Source organism: Maniola jurtina, chromosome 2, assembly GCF_905333055.1.
Source record: "Maniola jurtina chromosome 2, ilManJurt1.1, whole genome shotgun sequence".
NCBI classification, from domain to species: Eukaryota; Metazoa; Arthropoda; class Insecta; order Lepidoptera; family Nymphalidae; genus Maniola; species Maniola jurtina.
The window spans coordinates 8,898,675-8,920,479 of record NC_060030.1 but is presented as its reverse complement, the minus strand read 5'-3'; the positions used below and the strand labels follow the sequence as shown (position 1 = coordinate 8,920,479).

At 34.2% G+C, this 21,805-nt stretch overlaps 3 protein-coding genes across 5 annotated transcripts; 2 read left to right on the top strand and 1 right to left on the bottom strand.

The window, feature by feature from the left end:
* Nucleotides 1-91: 91 nt before the first annotated feature.
* On the top strand, nucleotides 92-7,715 carry LOC123878037 (splicing factor 45). Of its 2 annotated transcripts, XM_045925066.1 has the most exons (8): nucleotides 92-110; nucleotides 4,138-4,331; nucleotides 4,416-4,596; nucleotides 5,379-5,500; nucleotides 5,716-5,916; nucleotides 6,634-6,784; nucleotides 6,871-6,965; nucleotides 7,425-7,715. In XM_045925066.1, the coding sequence occupies exons 2-8, from the start codon at nucleotides 4,176-4,178 to the stop codon at nucleotides 7,695-7,697; spliced, it is 1,179 nt and encodes a 392-aa protein (XP_045781022.1). In that variant the 5' UTR covers nucleotides 92-110; nucleotides 4,138-4,175; the 3' UTR covers nucleotides 7,698-7,715. The 2 variants fall into 2 exon arrangements, with proteins under 2 accessions (XP_045781022.1, XP_045781016.1); XM_045925060.1 differs by lacking the exon at nucleotides 92-110 and having other exon boundaries at nucleotides 3,922-4,331.
* Nucleotides 1,662-2,819, bottom strand: LOC123878066 (MICOS complex subunit mic25-b-like). Its single transcript, XM_045925093.1, has 3 exons — nucleotides 2,530-2,819; nucleotides 2,054-2,296; nucleotides 1,662-1,770 (listed from the first exon to the last, which is right to left on the bottom strand). Exons 1-3 carry the CDS (start codon nucleotides 2,656-2,658, stop codon nucleotides 1,669-1,671), a joined length of 474 nt encoding a protein of 157 aa, XP_045781049.1. The 5' UTR covers nucleotides 2,659-2,819; the 3' UTR covers nucleotides 1,662-1,668.
* Nucleotides 7,716-9,132: 1,417 nt separating the features above from the next.
* On the top strand, nucleotides 9,133-12,901 carry LOC123871073 (gamma-interferon-inducible lysosomal thiol reductase-like). 2 transcript variants are annotated; one of them, XM_045914644.1, is made up of 4 exons: nucleotides 9,133-9,533; nucleotides 10,034-10,219; nucleotides 11,230-11,403; nucleotides 11,882-12,901. In XM_045914644.1, the coding sequence occupies exons 1-4, from the start codon at nucleotides 9,417-9,419 to the stop codon at nucleotides 12,110-12,112; spliced, it is 708 nt and encodes a 235-aa protein (XP_045770600.1). In that variant the 5' UTR covers nucleotides 9,133-9,416; the 3' UTR covers nucleotides 12,113-12,901. The 2 variants fall into 2 exon arrangements, with proteins under 2 accessions (XP_045770600.1, XP_045770607.1); XM_045914651.1 differs by lacking the exon at nucleotides 9,133-9,533 and adding an exon at nucleotides 9,626-9,773.
* Nucleotides 12,902-21,805: the final 8,904 nt, after the last annotated feature.

Genomic DNA, 21,805 nt, shown 5'->3' with positions numbered 1-21,805 from the left:
GAGTGTGATTGGAAGCAGTGTGTGGACGGGGGGTTAGAATGTGAATATAATGGAATCAATGAATGGAATATAGAGATAACGTGCCCCTGTAAAATAATACCCCTACAAAGGTACGAGGAGCTATAAAAATTTTCAAAAGAAAAATATAACCGACTTCAAAAACCACAAGCACTAAAAAGTAATAAATAATTTTTTTTTAGTTACACGTGTAATGTACCTAGTTATGGAGTCGAGCGAGTATAATAAAACATAATTAGAAATCCAAATGTGAAGCTCGCCCGACTTCATTTTTATTTCGTCGGTTTTACTTTTCTTTTGAAAATTTTTTATTTCACAATTTTTAGTGGCCCCACTGTACTATAATATGCTATGCCCAGTTAAAATCCTACTGTTTACTAAGCTATTACACTGATCGCGAGCAATTGACTCTTATCCATTGAGGAGTTCTGTTCTCCATCTCCGAAGATATTCATCAGATCTTTACCAAATTTATATGGGACCACCTGCATAGACTAATTATACCCTTTCAAACAAAAAAAAAATCCAAATCGGTTCAGGGGTCTTTGAGTAATCGGTGAACATACATTAAAAAAAATAAAAAATAGGTACGATGCTGCTGCGCCATCCGACTTACCTACGAAACCAGCCAAGTGCGAATCAGATTTGCGTAACTACAAAAAGTTCCGTACTCAGGTTTTTTGACATTTTGCACGATAAATCAAAAACTATTAAGGTGGATGCGACGGGCCTGCTCGCGAAATTCTAATTTAATTTGGTTTTTCGCAATTTGTAAACTAATACGACAAAGTAGGCTTATGGCACTTTAATTGCGCCAATGGTAGTATCATCCTATAAAAATCTTTACTTGAAAGGGTCCAGTTTAAGAAATTAGCTCTAGTATCGACTATAACCTACAAACTAGTCGATACTAGATCTAATTTCTATAATTAAAATGCCAGGCCTACGTTGTCGTATTAGTTTACAAATTGCGAAAAACCAAATTAAAGAATTTCGCGGGCAAATCCGTTGCTTGCCCCTTAAGTATGCCTAAAAATAAATAAAAATCTGTTTTAGATCTTACAGGTAAAGCCCTTTCATATGATATCCCACTTGATATAGTTATCTTACTTTTAAAATTGAAAATACTATTAGGTATTTTCAATTTTAAAAGTAAGATAACTATATCAAGGTATTTGTTCATGAACCATTCATGAACCATTCATCAACTATTGACAGATACGACAGACGGACAAAGAGACAGATAGACAACAAAGTGATCCTATAAGGGTTCTGTTTTTCCTTATATATTCTGAAGTGCCGCCATAGTATAAAGCCTACAACAAATGAAAAAGTTGCATCATAAATATTTAAAATTTAATGATTTTATATCTTGTTTTATGTAATTACTGTCATTTTTATAATATTAATTCATTATAAAAAAAAACGTTTGCTCTGTCTACCATTCATCGAAACCATGAAATTATTCTCAACTACCTACCTACCTATTTTATCTAAAGATTTTTGCTATAATTTTTTTATATTCTAAGTCAATAGTTAGTTAGGCACTGAATAGACCAGAGTGAAAGGCACGTTATAATTTTATTTTTTGCAGATTTTGTTGAAAATAACAATAATATTATAGATGGGTAATAAAGGTAAGTATAGAACTTAATCTTCAAGTTGGCACGATGATACACAGTTGCTGAATGCTTGCACTAAAGCTGAGCACTTTAACGTTTGTCGAGGATTATCTTCATAGCATTGCAAAATCTGCAAAATTTTACAATTATTCATTTACACTGTCCAAAGAATATGTAGTGTACTATCACATTTTTTACTGTGTTAATAGTAGGTTAGGTACCTATATTATTTGTAGCTGTGTGTGACGTATTAGGTGTATGATTATGCTCGTGTGGTAATACAGGTAGGTACATACCCAGACACATTTTGCTGTATAAATACACTGCTACTTATTTCATAGTTACTAGTAGTTAGTCCACACTGATGTCAATTTTATTTATTAGTTTTTTGTTCATTAGTTAAAGCATAGTACCTTTGTTTGCCAGTCAAAACAAGGTTTAATTTTTTGTATTTTTTCTTGCGTTATTTTTGGGGGATGGAATAATTTGTGAGTATTATCGATTGTTTTTTGAAACTCTTCTTCTATAATCTGACTTATTTCTTGATGGTTATTCTTAAGAGATTCTATTCTGTGAGCCCAATAATCATAGTCCTCATCTCGCAATTCAATTAACCCATTGCTAGTGTCTTTATAGTTTATTTCTGACGGAATGTTCTGGAGAAAACAACAAGTCAGACAGTTTGTAATTTATATTTTACATCGGCAAAAATCAGTTGCAACTTGCAAATAACGGCCGAAGTATTGATAATCAGTAGGAAGGTACCATTCACGAGTCACGAAGTTTTAAATACTAAAATAGTAGGTAGTAGGTACCGACAATCTACATACCTATAATAATATTTTAAGCATATTTAAAAATAAATAAAAATTTAGATATAAATTAATACCTTCTCAAAATTATCAATTGCTATTTTATGATCAATATCTTCAATAGGTTTTTGAATTAGAACTGGAGTCATGGTAAATGTATTATCGAAACTTATACGTCTTGTATTTTTGCTGGTTATAATACCCATTCTATGCAAAATTTTGTGCTTATTCCAAAATAAAAAATTGGTTTAATTTTATGATTCAAAATTTAAGAACTTCATGCAATTATAATAATAATTAAAAACAGGTGAAATCATCTTATAAAAAATCAATTTGTCAAGAAATAAAATAATAGATCTTTTTTTTACAAAATTTTTTTTTTTAATTTATTTGACGGTCATGGATGATGGATAACTATTTTACAACAGGTACTAGGGATGTGCTAGGTACCTAGTTACCTAGTTATTATTTAGAGTGGACTGTGATTATTTTAACTGTGATTTTGACAATATTATAGACACATTATATATTAGTGTATTATCTATGCATCATTCTCTCAGCTTGCAATACAGCAAAAAGTCCATTGCCTTAATAAGTTTAAATCAAATCAAATCAAGTTCATGTTGTATCAAATTACGAGCTGTTGGTTGCGACTTTGTAGTTCGTACCCGTGGATATACATTTTTAAAAATCCCGTGGGAACTCATAAATTTTCCGGAATAAAAAGTAGCCCACGTGTTAATCCAGGGTACAGTTACTATAATCTATCTCCATTCCAAATAGCCAAATCCCTTAAGTAGTTTTGGCGTGAAAAAGTAACAAACATCCATACAAACTTTCGCGTTTGTTTTTATAGTTTGTTCCAGCTGACAGTAGAGGCCACTATTAGCGGCTGAGTTTAGCGGCTGCGGCTACCCGCTACCTCCATTCAGCAACACCTTGTACGGGAGCTGTGGCTGCGTGCTCGACCGTACCAATAGGGAAATTTCCCAACCTCTCTACACTCTACAGCCACATATTGTGAACTGACCTCTACTAATACAAGTAGTTACTCGATAATGCCGACTTGTTTTTGAAGTAACTTAATTATTATCGCTATTTTGGTGCCGATAGCTGCAGGCGCCATGTAAGAGTACTCTGCAGTTTGATTCCCGAAAACCTGCATCAATCATTATCACAATCGCAATTGTTATGATTTGTTGAATTTATGGTAACTAAGTAGATATTATTCTTCCGCAATCGAGCATTTCATTTGCATTTAAAAAGCGAGTCAGATAATATTCTTGTCTTGACTGAACACGAGCACTACACGTCGTACACGTCTTTTTTGGTACAACACTATTTTTTGCTCAGATGTAGAATTTTTTGCTGAGATATAAGATTTTTGTGGATAAAACTGGCAACCCAAGAAACGTCAATCCTTGCGTCAACCATAGACCAGGAATCCGTCAATCAATCTCCGGATTCGTGGTCTGTGCAGATTCCCGTCAAGCCTGTCAAGTGTCAAATTGATTAATGATTTTATTTTTCCATAATATTACTGTATTTTCGATTAAAGATAAAAATTCGTATTTCAATGGTTTTATTCATTTTTTACATTTAAAAATTATTATTGAATAGTGTAAAATTTAGTTACATACGGTTAGTCGTGTACATATGTATTTTTTCTTTGACTATTAATTTAGCTGTAAATCAATGTTTAATGGAAATATAACGTGGTGAAATGTCTTTGTACGACGATCTTGATACGATAAAGGCTCGCACAACAGAGAAAGTAGCAGGATGGTCTTCAGGAATCAAACTTTTACAGTCACAGTTGCAACTGAAGAAAGCGGCTGTAACTCAACCTAAAAGGGAAGCACTGCGAAGATCTAACCAGGTATGCATTCATCTCTTTAAATTATATATCTATACAATTCTTATGTAACTTCATACTGAATAAAAAAATGAAATTGTTGTATAGGTGTTGACGCCTGTAATAGATTTAAAAAGTAAGCAAAAAGATGAAGATGAACCTAATTCGGATAGTCCAAAAATACAACCAAATACACTGACAGCTTCATTGAACGTACGTGACTTCGATTGGAATGTTGCTAATGAATATGATCCTATGTGGCCTAATGATTATGAAAAAGTTGCCAAAGGTATGTATCACTAAAATTATTACTGATTGCAAAAGTTGTGATTCTCACAACACCACAGTCTCAATTCTTGTGAATTGAAGGTATTGATAAGGTAGATGAATTTTAAGCGTTATTACTGTGATAATGCATTTTGGACAATAGTGAAAGTGAGCCTATTAGAGGTGATTGTGATGGCCGCACTGTAGTTATTAAGTTTTTTTATTTTACTATGGTACAAATAGGCTGCTATCTCACCTGATGATGCAGTTGAAGATAGAAGTGTGCTAACCTTGAGGGAGTATGGCAGTTGTATTAAACCCATACAGCTGCTCTGTCTATGCAGTAACATATAAGAATGCTAAATTGCTAGGCTGCATGGCTTTGTCAGTAGAGTGTTAGCTAGTCACAGCCTAAGCTTCCCAGCTGCCCAAACCAGATACAGTTTGGAAATTATAAATTTCCAAAGTTACCCTGAGCATCAAACCCGGCACTTCCCTCTTATAAAACCACAGCACTTACTACTGGTCCAGAGAGATTGTCAATTATGGCAATTGATCCCCAACTGCCTAGTTATTATATATGTTATTTTTTGTTTTTTTTTTCATGCATCATCATTTTCTTGCAAGTAATGGTTGTGCAGGGCTCTATCGAAACTGTATCACTAGCCATTTTCTATCTAAAGAGTAGATTTCATGATTCATATACATCCTTCCTATCACATTCAATACTTACCTATGCTGCATCTTAATTTTGCATTTTGTATTATTGCAATCAAACTTATTATTTAACTGATATATTTCCAGAAATGCAAGCTAAAAGACTAAACCTTGATGGCAATGAGAGAAATGACAGGGCAGATAGAAAACGTAAATCCAGATTTGGTGATGAAGAAGATGTAACTCCAGAAAAAACTCTTGTACCAATGGTATTAGCAATATTCATTTTTCCATTGTTTTCATTTCTACCAACATTATTCTTGGTATTTATTATTGTTCTCGACCTATTTAATCTTAGAAATAACCCACCATATAGTACTGGCCAAAAATTGTAATAATGTGAGTAATTATATGATTAAGTAAGAATGAGTTGTGATAAATTAGTGTAATAAATTATCATAACTTATAATTTTTTTTTTTTTAGCAACCAGAGGAAGAAGAAGCAGAAGAGATATCAAAACGTGCAACTGGTGTTGCTATAGCACCCCCTCCATCATTAACCATGGAGTCATTATCACCACCTCCACCAGCTGTGCCGGCAGCAAGCCCTAGTCCAGGCTTCTCTATTGGTGGATATGGGGCCAGTTCTGTAGCTGCAAAGATTATGGCAAAATATGGTTTTAAGGTTATTATTTTTCACTTACATTAGCCTTTTTAATAAACTATTGGTTAATATTGGTTACAAATTACAATGTACTTCCTCATAACTTATTGTAACCAATACCACAAACCACTTAATAGTACTGTCTGGCAGATACAGAAAGATCATTCTACAAAGATGGTTCGATAAATAGCGACCCTTATTATGATGCAAATTGTAATAAAGTGTAATTCAGCATGCATAAGCACAGTAGCAGAATTTAATAAATGCCCCTTTTTCTATCATGTAAACTCTTAGACTTAAGGCACATCACAGGAGTGGAGTGTTGGCACCTTATGTGTATTTATCAAATTAAACTCTGCTTTTGACATATTATGATTGAAATTTTTACGAAGAAAATAAGCGCACTCAAGTGAATCCGCATGGCTGTGTTTTCCCCACTGTGCTTAAGTTTGGCGTGTGGTAGGAGAGTCCCCCTACCACATACCATCAGACTTTATCTAGAAAAATAAGTCAATAAAAAACTTATATCTTTAATTAATAAGAAAACAAGAACCCACATAACAAAAACCGTAAACTAAATTTGGATATTAATAAACATGGATTAATTTCATTCAGTTTCTAATTTCGTAAAAAGAGATAGTTGTGTACAACTATTTAGTTGCAAGATTGTGTACATTACATCATTGTCTCATAAAATTAAAAATCTTTTTGATAAATTGAAACACTTAAATGTTCCAGGAAGGTCAAGGCTTGGGTAAAAAGGAACAGGGAATGTCAGTAGCACTGCAAGTGGAGAAAACTTCAAAGCGTGGTGGGCGCATCATACACGAAAAGGATAGTACTGTAATGCCACCACCAGGGTTTGCTATGCCTGTGCTTCCTGGATCAGGTATGATTTTCTTCCTATAGTTTCTTTTATTATCGTTTGTTGTATCATTTGATTCTGTTTAAAAAATTAACTGTCTTCTTCTACAGATTCACCAAATGCATCAAATTCACCTCAAGCTTCTAAGCAAGAACCTTCAATTACCGAAATAATGAAATCGCCCAGCAAAGTAGTTTTATTGAGGGTAAGTGTTAAATATAATGACCAATGAAATTATTACATTCTCTCTCAAATCAAATAATGGCCTAGCAACCCTAGTCTGCACTGCACACTTCAAGGGAGCTTGATCAGTCTGTAACTCTCAATGTACTACATCAATAATTTATTGGGTTCTGTATTTGAAGGGTACCAACAAGACAGTAAATAGTCTTGGCGGGAGCACTGCCGTGCCCCCTGATATATACTAAGACTCGACTGTCCATTTGTCTGTCTGTCAGCGGGCTGTATCTCGTGAACCATAATAGGGAGAGACCTGAAATTTTCCCAGAATGTGTATTTCTATTGCTGCTTTAACAACAAATAAAAAAAAACTTAAAATTGCCATTAAAAAATGTGTTCTCTTATATGATTGTATGGAACCCTTCCTGTGTTAGTCTGACTCGTACTTGGCTGATTTATATTATTTATTCATTTTGAATCACAGAACATGGTGGGTCCAGGCGATGTTGATGAAGAACTTGAACCTGAAGTAAAAGATGAATGCAACACAAAATATGGTGATGTTATAAAGGTCTTGATATTTGAATTACCAAATGTTCCACACGATGAAGCTGTCAGAATATTTGTTGAGTTCAAACGGATTGAAAGTGCTATAAAAGCGGTAGTAGATTTAAACGGCAGATTTTTTGGCGGTAGACAAGTCAAAGCAGGCTTTTACGACGTAGAAAAGTTTAGCTCCCTACAGCTGACTGAATAAATGAAATGTTTTAATGAATGGCTGTTGCAGTTTTTTTACTATGTGACCTCTTCCTTTAATCACACAATTGTAGTTTTCTTGGGATCAATCGAATTAAAAAAACTTTGTACTTAGTAAATATTCTATTTATTTTACTACAGACTGACTGCATTTCAATTTTTATACATACTTTGCCTAAAACGTAATTGTGCCGCCAGACGCTTAGGACATGCTTACGACAAACAGCAAACGACAAGCACAGGCAAGCGTGTGGACGGGTGATTGCGTATGCTTGCGTGATGCTTGCCAACCATTTGTTAACGCTTGTCGTTCGGTCTGATTGGCTGCAAGCATCAAACCATAGCTAAACTGTGTTTAACAAATAATACGTCAATGCAATAAAGTTACTGTGATAAAAAGTACTCTGTGGTGTATGGCGATGCTTGCTGTATGTTGTTTGCCGCAAGCGTCTGGCGCCATCATAACGTTTAAAAATCCAGCGTATTTCGGTAAAAACTAAAGAAAAAGTTGTTAATAAATTAAACAGGATGAGTCCTTAACTTTCACTTGAAAAGGTGTTCACAACTAAGTTATTCAACAAAAACCCCTGCAATTCTAGCTGCTAATGCAAAGGCGGAATTTCAGATTCTAATCTTCAAAGTTTAGAACATCGGCGCAAAGTTGCCAGTCTATCAGTTTTCTACGGAGAGTGTGCACAAGAGCTCTTTGACCTGGTTCCTCCTTCACCTTTCTACCATCGTACTGCAAGGCATCGTCAAGGCCTGCATCTTTACATAGTTAAAACTTTTCATACACGTACGAAGTGATTTGCTTCCTCGTTTCTAGCATCAGTTTTCCCTTCCACTTTTAATGTGAATAGGCAACTTCTAGGCAAGCGCGTTCCATCGTAGGCTGCCATCATTACTCGCTAGCAGAGCAGGTCTGATTGCAGCCAAGCGCTAGTCTGTAAATTAAAAAAAAGAATATAAAAATTCAATTTTACAGGTGAGAGCAAAATGTTGTGGGTAATTTTTGCAATTTGAAACGAATGGCGCGCGGAATCGCTCTCAGCGGAGAATCGGCAGAACAAGTACCCAATAATCAACACAGACCTAGTATATAAGATAATAATCAATGACTTCGTCTGTGTTGGTGTAAGGTGGTGTGTTTTTTTTTTTGTTAAAACTGATTGGAAAGCGCTATAAGGGGGTGCCGTGCGTGTGTCGGCGTGCGCCGGCACAGACGGGGTCCATACTTGTATAGTTTCCCTTACTTGTTACAAATAACTACAAACTTGACATTGGCTAATCTTTGTAAAGCCAGACGAGAGAGAGAAAAAAAAAAGATAATCTATAATAAATAATCAAAGCAAAACCGAACGATGTCGATGTTTGACACTTGCTGTCGATGTATTTATTCGTCAATAACCCATTGCAAACATCGACGTTAACATCGATGTTTGCAATGGGTTATTCCCCATCGTCTTTTGTCACGTCATTTGTCAATGTCAAGTGATGTGCTGTCAAGAGAGATTTTGTGGATTTTGTTATCGGTGATTGCAAATCTCAGAAATTAATATTTTCTTGAATTTAATTGTTCTAATTGGTGTAAGAAATTATACATGCGTAACAAGTACTGGTAGATAATGTAATGTTAAACTTCCAATATCGAAGTCACTTTTAGAAAAAAAATATAAAGAACCAATGTTATTACTTGATTAATATTGGAATTGCTTGCAAAATGGCTTTTTATTCATGCAGTCGTTATAGATTGATTGTTTTTATTATGCTAGCATTGATTATATGGCAATGCTTCCGATTATTATTACCAGAAAAACCTAGAAGTCTATTTTCCGAGGTAAGTTACTAGACCACCTTTTTTACTATTTCAATTCAATTATTTATGTATTAACTGATCGGCCGCGGATACGCTCAGCCATCCTTCAATAATCATCCTTTATTTGTGAGTTAAAAGTACAAAATGGCTTTTTATTCATGCAATCGTTATAGATTGATTGTTTTTATTTTGCTAGCATTGATTATATGGCAATGCTTCCGATTTTTATTACCAGAAAAACCTAGAAGTATATTTTCCGACGTAAGTTACTGGACCACCTTTTTACTATTTCAATTGAATTATTTATGTATTAACTGATCGGCTGCGGATACGCTCAGCCGTCCTTCCATAATCATCCTTTATTTGTTAGTTAAAAGTAGCCTATGTCCCTATGTCTGTCTCTGGGATGCTAGCTATAACCACTTTCGTCAAAATCAGGTAAGGGGATGGACAGTCAGAAGGTAACAGATAGACTGATATAATATTAGTATGGATTTATGAATGGGTAATTTATTTTTTAGCAAACTATACTGCAGTTAGAAGATGATAAGTACAACAAGCATAAACTAGATAAAGTAAAAGTAAGAGTGTACTATGAAGCCCTCTGTCCTGACTCCAAGCATTTCTTCATCAAACATTTATGGCCAGTGACTGAAAAGTTGCAAGACTTTATAGATGTGACTTTAGTCCCTTATGGCAAAGCTAGTGTAAGTACAACTTTATAAATTAATTTTTGAATTATTTCATAAAGAGTGAAAATTGTGTGAAGTCATATTAAGTTACCTACTAGGTACGCTATTTTTAACCAACTTCAAAAAAAGGATTAGAATTCTCAATTTGGCTGTTTTTATATTATGTTTGTTACTTTTTTATGGTAGGTGAAGATCTGATGAATATCTTCAGAGATGGAGAACTTAATGGATAAGAGTAAATTGCTTGCGATCAGTGTAGTAGCTTAGTAAACAGTAGGTTTTTAATAAATAAAAAAACCAACTTCAATAATCACAAACACTACAAAATAAAAAAGAATGTAACTTATTACCCAATATATTATGTATACAGGAGCTAATATAGTTCAATAATATTATTTTGTTGGAGTTGGTGCCAAAGAGGTGCCAATGTAGAGTCACAAAACAATATGAAAAGTAGACAATTTGTGCTGCTAATTGGCACCAGCCCCAAAGAATATTATAATAGAATTACCTACATTGACTCTTGTACACATAATTATATTCGGTAATAAATGAAATTAATTTTTAGTGTTTTATGTCTCCATTATCTTTGGCCAACACCAATAAATATAGTAAAATTATGTTAATTTTTAAAGTGTTGCGATATCTTTGTTTTAGGCCAAATTTTGAGGTTACATTATGCATAAATAATCCATGTAATATGCTGCAAAATTGCAAAACAGTTTGAAGGCATATTTTTCATTTTTATGATTTTTTGCAAAATAATAACATAATAACAAACATGATTTGCTGTGTCAAACCATTGTGTATCTCGCTCTTGAGTTTGTCCCACCATAAATATTGTTTGTGACAGCGTGAGCAACAGAAAGATCTCTCTTATGTTTGTTGTTTTATGTAATTAATTAACTATTATCATATACTTATCTAAACATTATTCACTTATTATTACTACAATGAGGTTATTACAATATTTTAAAATGTTAAGTATAACTTATTTTTAAAACATAAAATACTTTATATTTCAGACCAAAGAAGAAAATGGACACTATTATTTTTCATGTCAACATGGTGAGGAAGAGTGTTATGCAAACAAAGTTCATGCTTGTGCGATTGATTCACTGGGCAACATGACTGCTGCTGTCCAGATCACCAAGTGCATGATAACTGATAATTTAGATGCTGATCAAGCTCTTTCTCGGGTAACTGATTTTGTAATTTTTTGACTAAGGGATGAGTTTTCAATCACTAGATAAACTTTAACTGATTAATAGGTTCAATGTTTTGAAAGATTTCTTAGACAACAATTATTTTCACTTTCATTACAAACTTCTTTATTCCTCAGATAGCAGTTATTTGATGATTGAAATCACATGATGATTTTGTCACATGGTAGATTACTTCAACCAATTACTGTTTACTTATGTTTCATTCCACGGTATGGAAACCTTGGAGGCTGCATGTGTCTATGTCATGTGTCATTAAATTTTGTTTGTGACTATCTACACTCTACCGATACGATTCATTTTTTCTAATTTTGTAGGAATCCTTTGTTCCCTTGCACAAATAAAATTATGTCAAGTAATAGTAATTATTATGTAAAGTGTTGTTGAAATTGGTTAAAAACTTGTGGCGTAAAGAGGCACAATTTTGGATTTGAACCTGCTATTTTCTTTTCAGTGTACGAAAGAAATGGGCATTGCTCCCGAACCTATCAATAACTGTGCTGTACACGCTCACGGATCCGCTTTACTCAAACAACATGGTGATGACACAAATATTATAAAACCATCATTTATTCCAACAATAACAATCAATGGCTCAAAAGATAATCAGGCTGCGATTTTGAAGAACTTCCATTTGGAGATTTGCAAATTGATTGATATGCCTTTACCGCCACCGTGTTTGTGACAGTCAATGATGCACAGAGAAAGAGTTAAACATATTTTGCTGTACAAATCGGGATAGATGTAGGAACTTACATAAACTTTTTAGAATGTAAACTGCTGTGAGTGGATTTATCTTCAAACTTAAAGAAAACTTAATAGAAACTTTTGCTCAGATATTTGTCACAAATATAAGTTAGTAAGTTTATTTTTGAGTCTTTTTCAATCAAATTTCGTTTTGGAATCTTTTACAAATGGCTTCTTAGGAGTAAAGAATCATACATTTATAATGTCACAATATTAAGAAAATAAGGTTTTAAGTATTATAATATAATCAATGTATCAAAGATCAGTGTACAGTGATTCTGTACAAATTCATTCAGTCAAGTTTCTGCTTTGTGGATGGTGCAAATCAATTGTGTATTTTTTAATTAAAATCCTATATACTCACATATTAACTGTTGCGTTAAGCAATTGTTGCGACTTGTAAAAATGTATAAGTATATATAACTATGCAGATAACTTATCGGTAAGTTTACCTTGGATTTTACTATGTACAAATTATTATTGTTCCACTGCATTTTCCTATGCGTGAGGTATGTTTTAAAATCAATTATAAGAATCACGCACACAGTGATTAACTGATAGTTTATAGAAAAATGGTATCCAAAGTGTTCTATAAAAAAGCATATATGATAAAAACTAGGATTTACGTATTTTGCATAATGATGTCTAAATTGGTAGAAACTACTATACTATATACTCATCATGTGATGAATGATGGGGGTTATAATTTACCTAAAATTGGTTCCTTGAAATGATAAAGTATTATGTAATCAAAATATGTTACGTTATGATATACAGATGAGGAATTTTTTAAAATTATTTATTATATTAAAGTTAGAGTACAGTACTACCGCTTTCGTAAGTTACGCCGATGTACCTGCGCAGAAATCTTATTTTTTAATGGTGAGAAACTATCTCAGCCAATCATAGCGCGCATCCGTTCGCTATTGGTTGTTGCATACGTGCCATGTTTTTACGCGCAAATTATTATTATTAGCGAACTCACGAGTCGTCTTCTTGTGTTTAAAATCTTAACGTCAAACAATAAAGTCTATAGTTATTTCCTCCGGGTACATTTGGTTTTAGTTGGCGTTAGGTTGCGCTTTTCTGCGCAAACGAATTTTACCAATGCGACTTTAGTACTGTACGTCGACCATTCGGCTTATATTGTGTCGTTATTTAAACGTTTTGTGGAATTAGATAATAATATATTAAAGTAGAAAATGTTTATGAAAATTGTTTTTAGATTTTTAAACCAAAACTTTGGTTGTGTTTATGGCATTTATTTTGAGGGTGAATCCTATTGGCTATTTCATATGAGGCAAGCGATTGAATTTAGTACTTTGAGTCTTTGATTTTTCAAAATATTTTAATTTATTCTTTTATTATAATATATTTATTTTCATGAACTAAATATAAATATATTTTTATTTATTAATGTTGAAAAAGTAAGAGGGACGCAACATACTTCGGTACCAAATTTCATACAAATCGGTTAAGTGGATGGGACTTTAGGAATCCCGTGGGAACTCTTTAATTTTCCGGGATAAAAAGTCGCTTATGTCCGTCCCCGGGATAAAAGCTAACCCTGTACCAAACTTCGTCAGAATAGGTTACACTGTTGGGCCGTGACAAGGTAGCAGACAGACAGACAGACAGACAGACAGACAGACAGATAGACAGACAGACAGACACACTTTCGCATTTATAATATTAGTATGGATTTATTATTCGATTCGATCTTATTTTTTGTATGGTTGTTTACCTGTCAATGTGTATCGCTGCCGTGGCGAATTCATCCAAATTGTACAAATTGAAGTGTAATTTAAACTTTTTAATAGGTATTATTACATTATTTAAAAAATATATTGTAAGAAAATTTTATATTCTTTTCTAGATAGGTATAAGTTTTAAAAATATTGAATAAAACACAATTATTTTTATCAAATATGATTAGTTTTGGTTGTGAACTTTGGTTCAAATTGCATAATATTGTTTCTATAAAATCTTAGTTTCATAATATGTCCTCAACTTCGTATAGGCTGTCTGAATTGAAAATGTATAGAGAGAGAGCCAGCGCGTGCCAGTAGGCATCTACCAAATGAAAACAAGCCAACAATAGATAAAGCTAAAAATTTTCCACATCTTCATATTTTCTATACTAGCGAGCCGCCTCGGCTTCGCACGGGTGCAATGTAGATACTAATGTAAAAAATATGCAGTGTATTACAGTGTGGATTGGTGTGGACTTGGAGTGATTTTTGCGTGTTATACCTACTTCAATAAAATAAGTCAGCATTTTTGAAGAAAGCTCTCAGGCAGCTGATTTCTTCCAACATCTTGAACCATTATCGTCATATTTCAACAAATTAACACAGAAAAATCTTAAACTTAGTACATGTACGAATATAAACCTTCCTCTTAAATCACTCTATCTATTGTTAAAAACCGCATTAAAATCCGTTTTCTAAAAAAAATCTAAACGTACAGAAGGGCATGTGGGAAGCGATTTTGTTTTATACTATGAAGAGATAATATCTAAAAAATAATATATTTTATACTAAAATTGTTAATACGCAAGGAAATCGGTGTTTTTACTGTCATGATTTTTTCATCTGATGTAATTTTTGCGGGTTTTTATGCGATGAAATGTTGTGTTTAGGCAGCTAGTCCAAACTCGGGACATTATCTTGTAACTTTATAGATAAGTATAATTTAATTAACTGTACAAATTTATATGATTAACTAACCTGTGGTAAAACTTTTCGTATCTACTCAATAGTGAGTATATATGTATACTTAATCTAATCCTCCGATAGTAAGAGATTAGTAAGAACTATATATCTTAATGCTTACCTATTCCCAATATTGTAACATAGTACCTATTATGATGTCTTTTTTTCTATTCTTGATGATTAATTGATTATTCGCACTTTTTGCGAGAAATTTATATTTTAAAATCAAATTCTGATTAATTTATGTGGTAAAACTGTTTTGCATTTATGTGGATACTTAATTCTTTCTCAAGAACTTGCCATTAGGTACCTACTACAATGTTCAACATACAATTGAAAATAGATCGAATTATCATTTTATTAGGTTAAGTAGGTAGATGTAATTTTGGGCCATGAAATAAGTATAACAATATTGACGAATATACAATTTTTTCCGTACCTTTTGTGTTTAGTTTTTTTCAACCTGGCATCGACATAGCAGCACTGGTCAGTCATTATTTTACAGAAGAATATGATTTCTTTATGAAATACGAAATCGATCACGTGATCGTTCTCTGAATGGGTCAAGTCTTACTGCAACATGCGATTTTTTGGGGCAAATTGATCTAAGTGGAAACATTATAGGAAGTGTCTTATATCGATGTAGGTGAGTTGATTGTTGTTTTACTTTGTATTGAATTTTAGCTATAAGTAGGTATATTATTTTTGTCAGTGTGAATGTAAATCAGGGTTAGTATCCCAAAATTTTGCGATCTCACAGTTCACGACAGTTAGGGAACTTCTAACAAAACATTGAGGCTACGACCTACGACGTCACTGGCAGGCGTCAAAGGTTTCCTACCTTTGAACCTGAACGCTAGGTAGCCTACGAATCGCCTATTTTCTTTGATTTCATATCACCCATATCCTAATATTTGACATCAAACCGAGAGTTCCCTCGGCGGACTGAGCTTGACTCTATCATGATTTTTTTGGGGATTTTTACCTCTAAGAGAGCCCGTAAGGAATATGACCCCAATTCTTTTCTGTTTCGAATTAGAATATAGTCATTTAGTAATGTTGATAGCTAACAAAAAATAAGGTCACACGAAACATTAATTTCGAGTTTTTCAATCTGCGCGCATCCGTTCTTGAGTTCGTCCCGTCCGAAAATGTTGATCGAAAAAGCATACCTACTCTCACTTTCGACTTGGAGCTACCATGGAGAGCACTCTAGATTAGACTGCAGGAAATTACTATTGCATTATTATTATTGTAGAGGTACCTGCTTACTAAATAGGTATAAGGCGGCAATTAAAATTAAAAAATTAAAAGCCTCAATAGCTCAACGGTTTACAGGAGCGGACTGAAATCCGAAAGGTCGGCGGTTCAAACCCCACTGTTGCACTATTGTCGTACCCACTCCTAGCACAAGCTTTACGCTTAGTTGGAGGGGAAAGGGGAATGTTAGTCATGATTCAAATGGCTAAATATTCTTTAAAAAAAATGTCTTGCCTGTGTAGAATGCACGTCACTTGCAAACACGAACCGTCAATTCGATTTAAAGTCAGTCCGACGGTATCAATTTGCCGACGTCTAAATGGCTACCTTTGCTCCGAAAACCATTTCAAGCACAACAATAAATCTTCGCTGAAATCACGGACTAATTTCGTAAAAGCCCCGTCTCGCTTTGCTAATTAATATGAATGGAATTTGCATCCGGCTTTTTCTCGCGTAGACCATTTCCAACTATTGTTTTGCCAAGATCCTCACAATTTATTCCTATTTTTATCAGACTGCATCGCGGCGGAGAAAGCCATTGAGAACAATAAAGCATCTTTTCGGTTACGTTGAAATGAAAAGCTTTTGTTCTCTAGACGAATTAGCGTTATTTGTTCAGTGTAATTAGATATTTGGCGGAGTTATGACGACTCACTTTTATAGGAGTGAAAATGAAAATGAAATAAAAGTTTGATTTGTTGCAGCCATCTTTTATAGGTACTTACTCGTAGGTATATGTAGAGTTACGACGATATATTTCAATTATAGCTCAATGAGTGATAATTGAAATCGCAAATTGGCAATTTAGCCATGGCATATAACTCGGATCACGACTGGACATTGAGTTCCAAAAACCCAAATCCCAAGGTGCTGGAATGATGCACCAGTACCGAAACGCCTAATGTTTTTAGACCTCTCATTAGGTGGGTAGACTACATCAAAATGTTCAAACGAGTTATAAGTATTAGCTGGACACAAGCGGCATACGGCTAAGGAGTAAGGATAAGGCTTGTTAAAAATCTATGTAGGTTACTCTTAATTTGAAGATCATGCCGATCAAATCGGCCAAGTGCGAGTCAGACTCGCGCACCGAGGGTTCCGTCTTCGTGTAATTTTTCCGACATTTTGCACGATAAATCAAAAACTATTATGCATAAAAATAAATTAAAATCTGTTTTAGAATGTACAGGTAAAGCCCTTTTATACGATACTCCACTTGGTATAATTATCTAATTTTGAAAATTGAAACACATTTTTTTTTAATGTAACAAATTCACGGTTTTCGGATTGATTCCTTTACTTGTGCTATAAGACCTACCAACCTGCCAAATTTCATGATTCTAGGTCAACGGGAAGCACCCTATAGGTTTTCTTGACAGGCACGACGGACGGACGGGCGGACAGACAGACAACAAAGTGATCCGTTAGGGTTCCATTTTTCCTTTTGGGGCACAGAACCCTAAAAATAATATACGTACATACGAGTAGGTGAATAAAAATAATGATCAATGTTAACTTTTTCGAAACACGTGAAGTATCACTTAAGTTTGACTAAACTGAAGTGATGCTCTATGTATGGGAGCTCATAAAACATATTTCATTAAGGTGCCGTATCCAGTAAGGCAAAGCTTTTTCAAGCAAAAAAGAACATGGATTTATAAGTAACTAATTATTTTCTAATAAGTAAGTTCTTACTAACATTTTTGTCTATTTTTAACCCCCGACTCAAAAAGACGTGTTATAAGTTTGACGTGTCTGTCTGTGGCAACGTAGCTCCTAAACTAATGACCGATTTTAATTAAGTTTTTTTTTGTTTGAAAGGTGGCTTGATCGAGAGTGTTCTTAGTTATAATCCAAGAAAATCGGTTCAGCCGTTTGAAAGTTATCAGCTCTTTTCTAATTACTGTAACCACCGACAAGTGTGTTAAATTTTTATATATTTATAAATTCTGTTCATTAGTTTAGGAGCTACGATGCCACAGACATACACTGATACACACGTCAAACTTATAACACCCCTCTTTTTGGGTCGGGGGTTAAAAAATGGGGTTAGGCAGGTAGGTATAATTTATATTCCTATAAAATGTTAAATAATATAAAAAAGTAAACTCATACGTTGTGTTTAATATCTATCGGTGGAGCGCAAACCGTGTAGTCTCATTAAAACTTTCCTCAGGCTGGGCTTGCACGTGTTTTTAATTTTTATCGAGAGCACTCGTCGTTAGCGAGCGAGCGGGCGCGGAACGCTTGCTGCGACTCCATGCTTTGATTGCGGTAATGACGTCGCTGCCGAGCCGCGTCCTCCACTCGTCTCTTCACTATCTTCAAATTATTTCTTTACAAATTGATACATCTTTTTAATTAAGTGACTTTATGTCCATGAAAACTTATGACATAAAGTTCCTGCTAACATATGGCACTGGCGACCGCTCGTTTCCCACCGTCTAATAACAAGATTGCGACACTCTTTTCATACTTGCTGAATGGGAGTTTGTACACGTACCTACAGACTACAGTCGCAGCGTGTCGCGAATTAATTATTCAAGACGAGTTCTTACCTCCAACATTTATTTAGCTTAGGTTTATGTTTAATTTATTTACACTGGTCTTAAAATTCCCACATTTGAAAAAACTGGATAGCAATATTGTTATCACAGAATTCACAAAAAAAAAGCTGAAAAACTTATTAATGATACTTAATAAATTTTTGTGGTGCGCAAACAATAATTAAGTACTTATGCATTCACATAATAAATTAGATAGGTATGCATTACATTTTATAATAGTATTGCTTGAAGCAATAAATGGATGCTGAGTTCGACGTACTTTGCTATGCACATTTTGATACGCAGATAGTATATTTGGTGTACTTAACACTTATAGAATACTAGATGACGCCCGCGACTTCGTCGGCGTGGATTTAGGTTTTTTTTTAAAATCCCGTGGAAACTCCTTGCTTTTCCGGGATAAAAAGTTGCCTATGCCAATTTCCGAGACGCAAGCTACCTCTATACCTCATACTTATAGGTAAATCGGTTAAACGGATGGACCTTTAAGAATCCCATGGGAACTCTTTGATTTTCCGGAATAAAAAGTAGTCTATGTCCGTCTCCGAGATGTAAGCTAACTCGGTACCTTACATCAAAATCGGTTAAACTGTAAGGCCGTGAAAAGCTTGCAGACAGTTAGACACACTTTCGCATTTATAATAAAGGTAAGTATTTTTTTAGTTAAAAAAAATAACGACGTATCAATTACAACCATTTGATACCACCACCTATTATAATATTTTTGATCTTTACAACTTTTGCACCCGAATATTATAGACGTAGGTAAAGTAGGTATAGGTATTTAATTATTTAGTCAAGTGCGTCGATAACATAATAATAACATTGACTGAAAGGTAAAACCTATAAGAAGTGATATAGTCTACTAAAACAGAGTTCCTAAGAGACTTTCTAAAAAACATAAATGTACACGGACTAGCATAAAGGATAAATGAAAAAACAGTTCGCATAGACTGGCGTAGACCCTCGTAGAGTTTGAGTGAATCTTATTTTCCGTTTACGATTTCATGTAGGTACCTAGGTAGATAAAATAAAAATATATTTTATTCATTGGTCACAAACATATTATATTAGGAAGGATTCTTCTAGGTTGTTATTTAAGGGCAGATGCCAAAAAGATTAGTACCTAAGTTTAATATCTTCGCAGTTTGTACGATTAAGTACTAAAAAATCTAATAAGTAATCTTGTATTTACCTACCTACTGAAGAATTAGTAATTAAAATAAGGCTACTTTTTATCTTTTTTTATTCTATGACAAGCTCAGTGGCTATCATATTTTAGTGTTGATCACTGAATTAGTGAATCATCCCGCTGGACTGCAATCTCATCTGACGGTTGGTGTACGATGACGATTTTTTTAACTCTCAGATCTAACAGAATTCGCGAAACGCATAATCCCATAATCGTAATGAGTCTCAATAAATTAATCTCTTTTTTGAACTAAAGTCTAAAACCCTTTTTAGTACTAATGAAAGTCAAAATTGCCATGCCATCAGAGAATTCTAATGTCTACTGACGTTCAATGTTAGACGTACCTGTGCTAGGTACCATAGTCATCTATAATCATCAATACCACAAGTGTCTGCATTTAAACTTAAGCGAACTTATTGGTAGCTAATTTAAATTAGAACTAAGTAGCCGAACAATTAATTACCAATTTCACCGAAATGGACACATATCTACTACTTAGTTACAACGTACTAGTACAGAACAAGTTAAAATACTCATAATAAAAACCTTTAAAAATGACAATCGACCCAAGTTATAGTAGACAAGCTCCGTGTGCTGACAAGGCCTACAGTATCCAGTTATTCATGTGTGCAAATGTGCTAAGAGAATAAATGCGGATGCGGATGCAGTCGATAGGGATGCAACAAATCCGCTCAGCACGGTCACTGGCGCCGCCTGTGCCGATCCGCTGCCGGCATAGAGCCGTAATGGATTTTTCATGTCGATTGCACTTTGCATAAGTGTGCGTGCGAGATTATAGGAAGGCTCGGAGAGATATTTTTTAATCTTATGAAATAAAACATGTTGCCGCGACTTTGCCTCTCTTGAGGTGGTGCGTTTCTAACAAACATTGTTTGGCTTTCATTTGAATACCAACCAATCAAACTCAATGAAATATTACATATTACATTCAAGAAATTAAATGTGTCTGTGGTTTTCCAGCAGATTCCCGTTAAAATATTTTGTTTTAAAGTTACACTGCCTGGTTTTCAATAGATATCTTCTTCTTTTTCTTATTTTGTTCATTGGCTTTTAGTAGTACCACATCAACACAATAGAAATCTACTCGAGAAACTAAAATTACCATTTTTACGGAAATCTGGTAAAACACAGACACATTTAGTTTTAAAAACGTGTGTATAAAATTTCGTTGATTTGAAAATAAATCTCGGTTGTATGAGCGAGTGACGAAGAAGAGCCGGAGCTTAAAATTCTAGAACTTACGAAAGAGTGCGTCGACATTCAGCTTCAGTACATACCGAAAAAGTATGATGTGCACTCAAAGCCTAACTGATCATTGAATAAAAAATATACCTAGATTCCACGTATAGATACCTGCTAAAACATGAAAGTAATTTGCAAACGCTTTATAACTTGTACCTAAAGCGGGTGGGATTCGATGTAAGCGCAGCGTGATTTTACAAGTCGTCTTCAGACCATTAATAATCATTAGGACTGATATCCTTTGGCTTATTGTGGTCGACGGGTGCGGGGTGAGCGCCGCATATTTTGACGTTAATTTTATAATTATTGTGGAACACAATAGGGACCTGGCTTACAAAAACACGTTAGTTCCTTCTGGATTTACGTCAGTGGAACAATTAATAACTGTTTTTAGTTTGGGTAGAGATTCCTTTCATATAATTTATAACCGCTATGTACCTACGTAGCTTAAAATAATCACCATAATCATTCACGGGTCTCCTCTCAGAATTTACCAATGTCTACCACGTTGGCCAACTGTGAATTGACAGACTTCACACATCTTTGAAAACATTATGGCATGGAACTCTCAGGCAGGCAGGATTAGACTACAACAACTTTTGCTACGAACTTCTAGGTACTAAAATTCATAACAC

Bases quoted from the DNA above. Each gene is read 5' to 3' on its own strand.
- LOC123878066 (XM_045925093.1), bottom strand. From the start codon at position 2,658: ATGGGTATTATAACCAGCAAAAATACAAGACGTATAAGTTTCGATAAT. The intron at 2,297-2,529 runs GTATTAATTTAT...TGTTTTCTCCAG, and splicing joins CAATTGATAATTTTGAGAAG to AACATTCCGTCAGAAATAAA. The intron at 1,771-2,053 runs GTACTATGCTTT...AAAATTTTGCAG, and splicing joins GTTTTGACTGGCAAACAAAG to ATTTTGCAATGCTATGAAGA.
- LOC123878037 (XM_045925066.1), top strand. From the start codon at position 4,176: ATGTCTTTGTACGACGATCTTGATACGATAAAGGCTCGCACAACAGAG. The intron at 4,597-5,378 runs GTATGTATCACT...ATATATTTCCAG, and splicing joins TTATGAAAAAGTTGCCAAAG to AAATGCAAGCTAAAAGACTA. The intron at 6,785-6,870 runs GTATGATTTTCT...CTTCTTCTACAG, and splicing joins GCCTGTGCTTCCTGGATCAG to ATTCACCAAATGCATCAAAT.
- LOC123871073 (XM_045914644.1), top strand. From the start codon at position 9,417: ATGGCTTTTTATTCATGCAGTCGTTATAGATTGATTGTTTTTATTATG. The intron at 10,220-11,229 runs GTAAGTACAACT...TTTATATTTCAG, and splicing joins TCCCTTATGGCAAAGCTAGT to ACCAAAGAAGAAAATGGACA. The intron at 11,404-11,881 runs GTAACTGATTTT...TTTTCTTTTCAG, and splicing joins CTGATCAAGCTCTTTCTCGG to TGTACGAAAGAAATGGGCAT.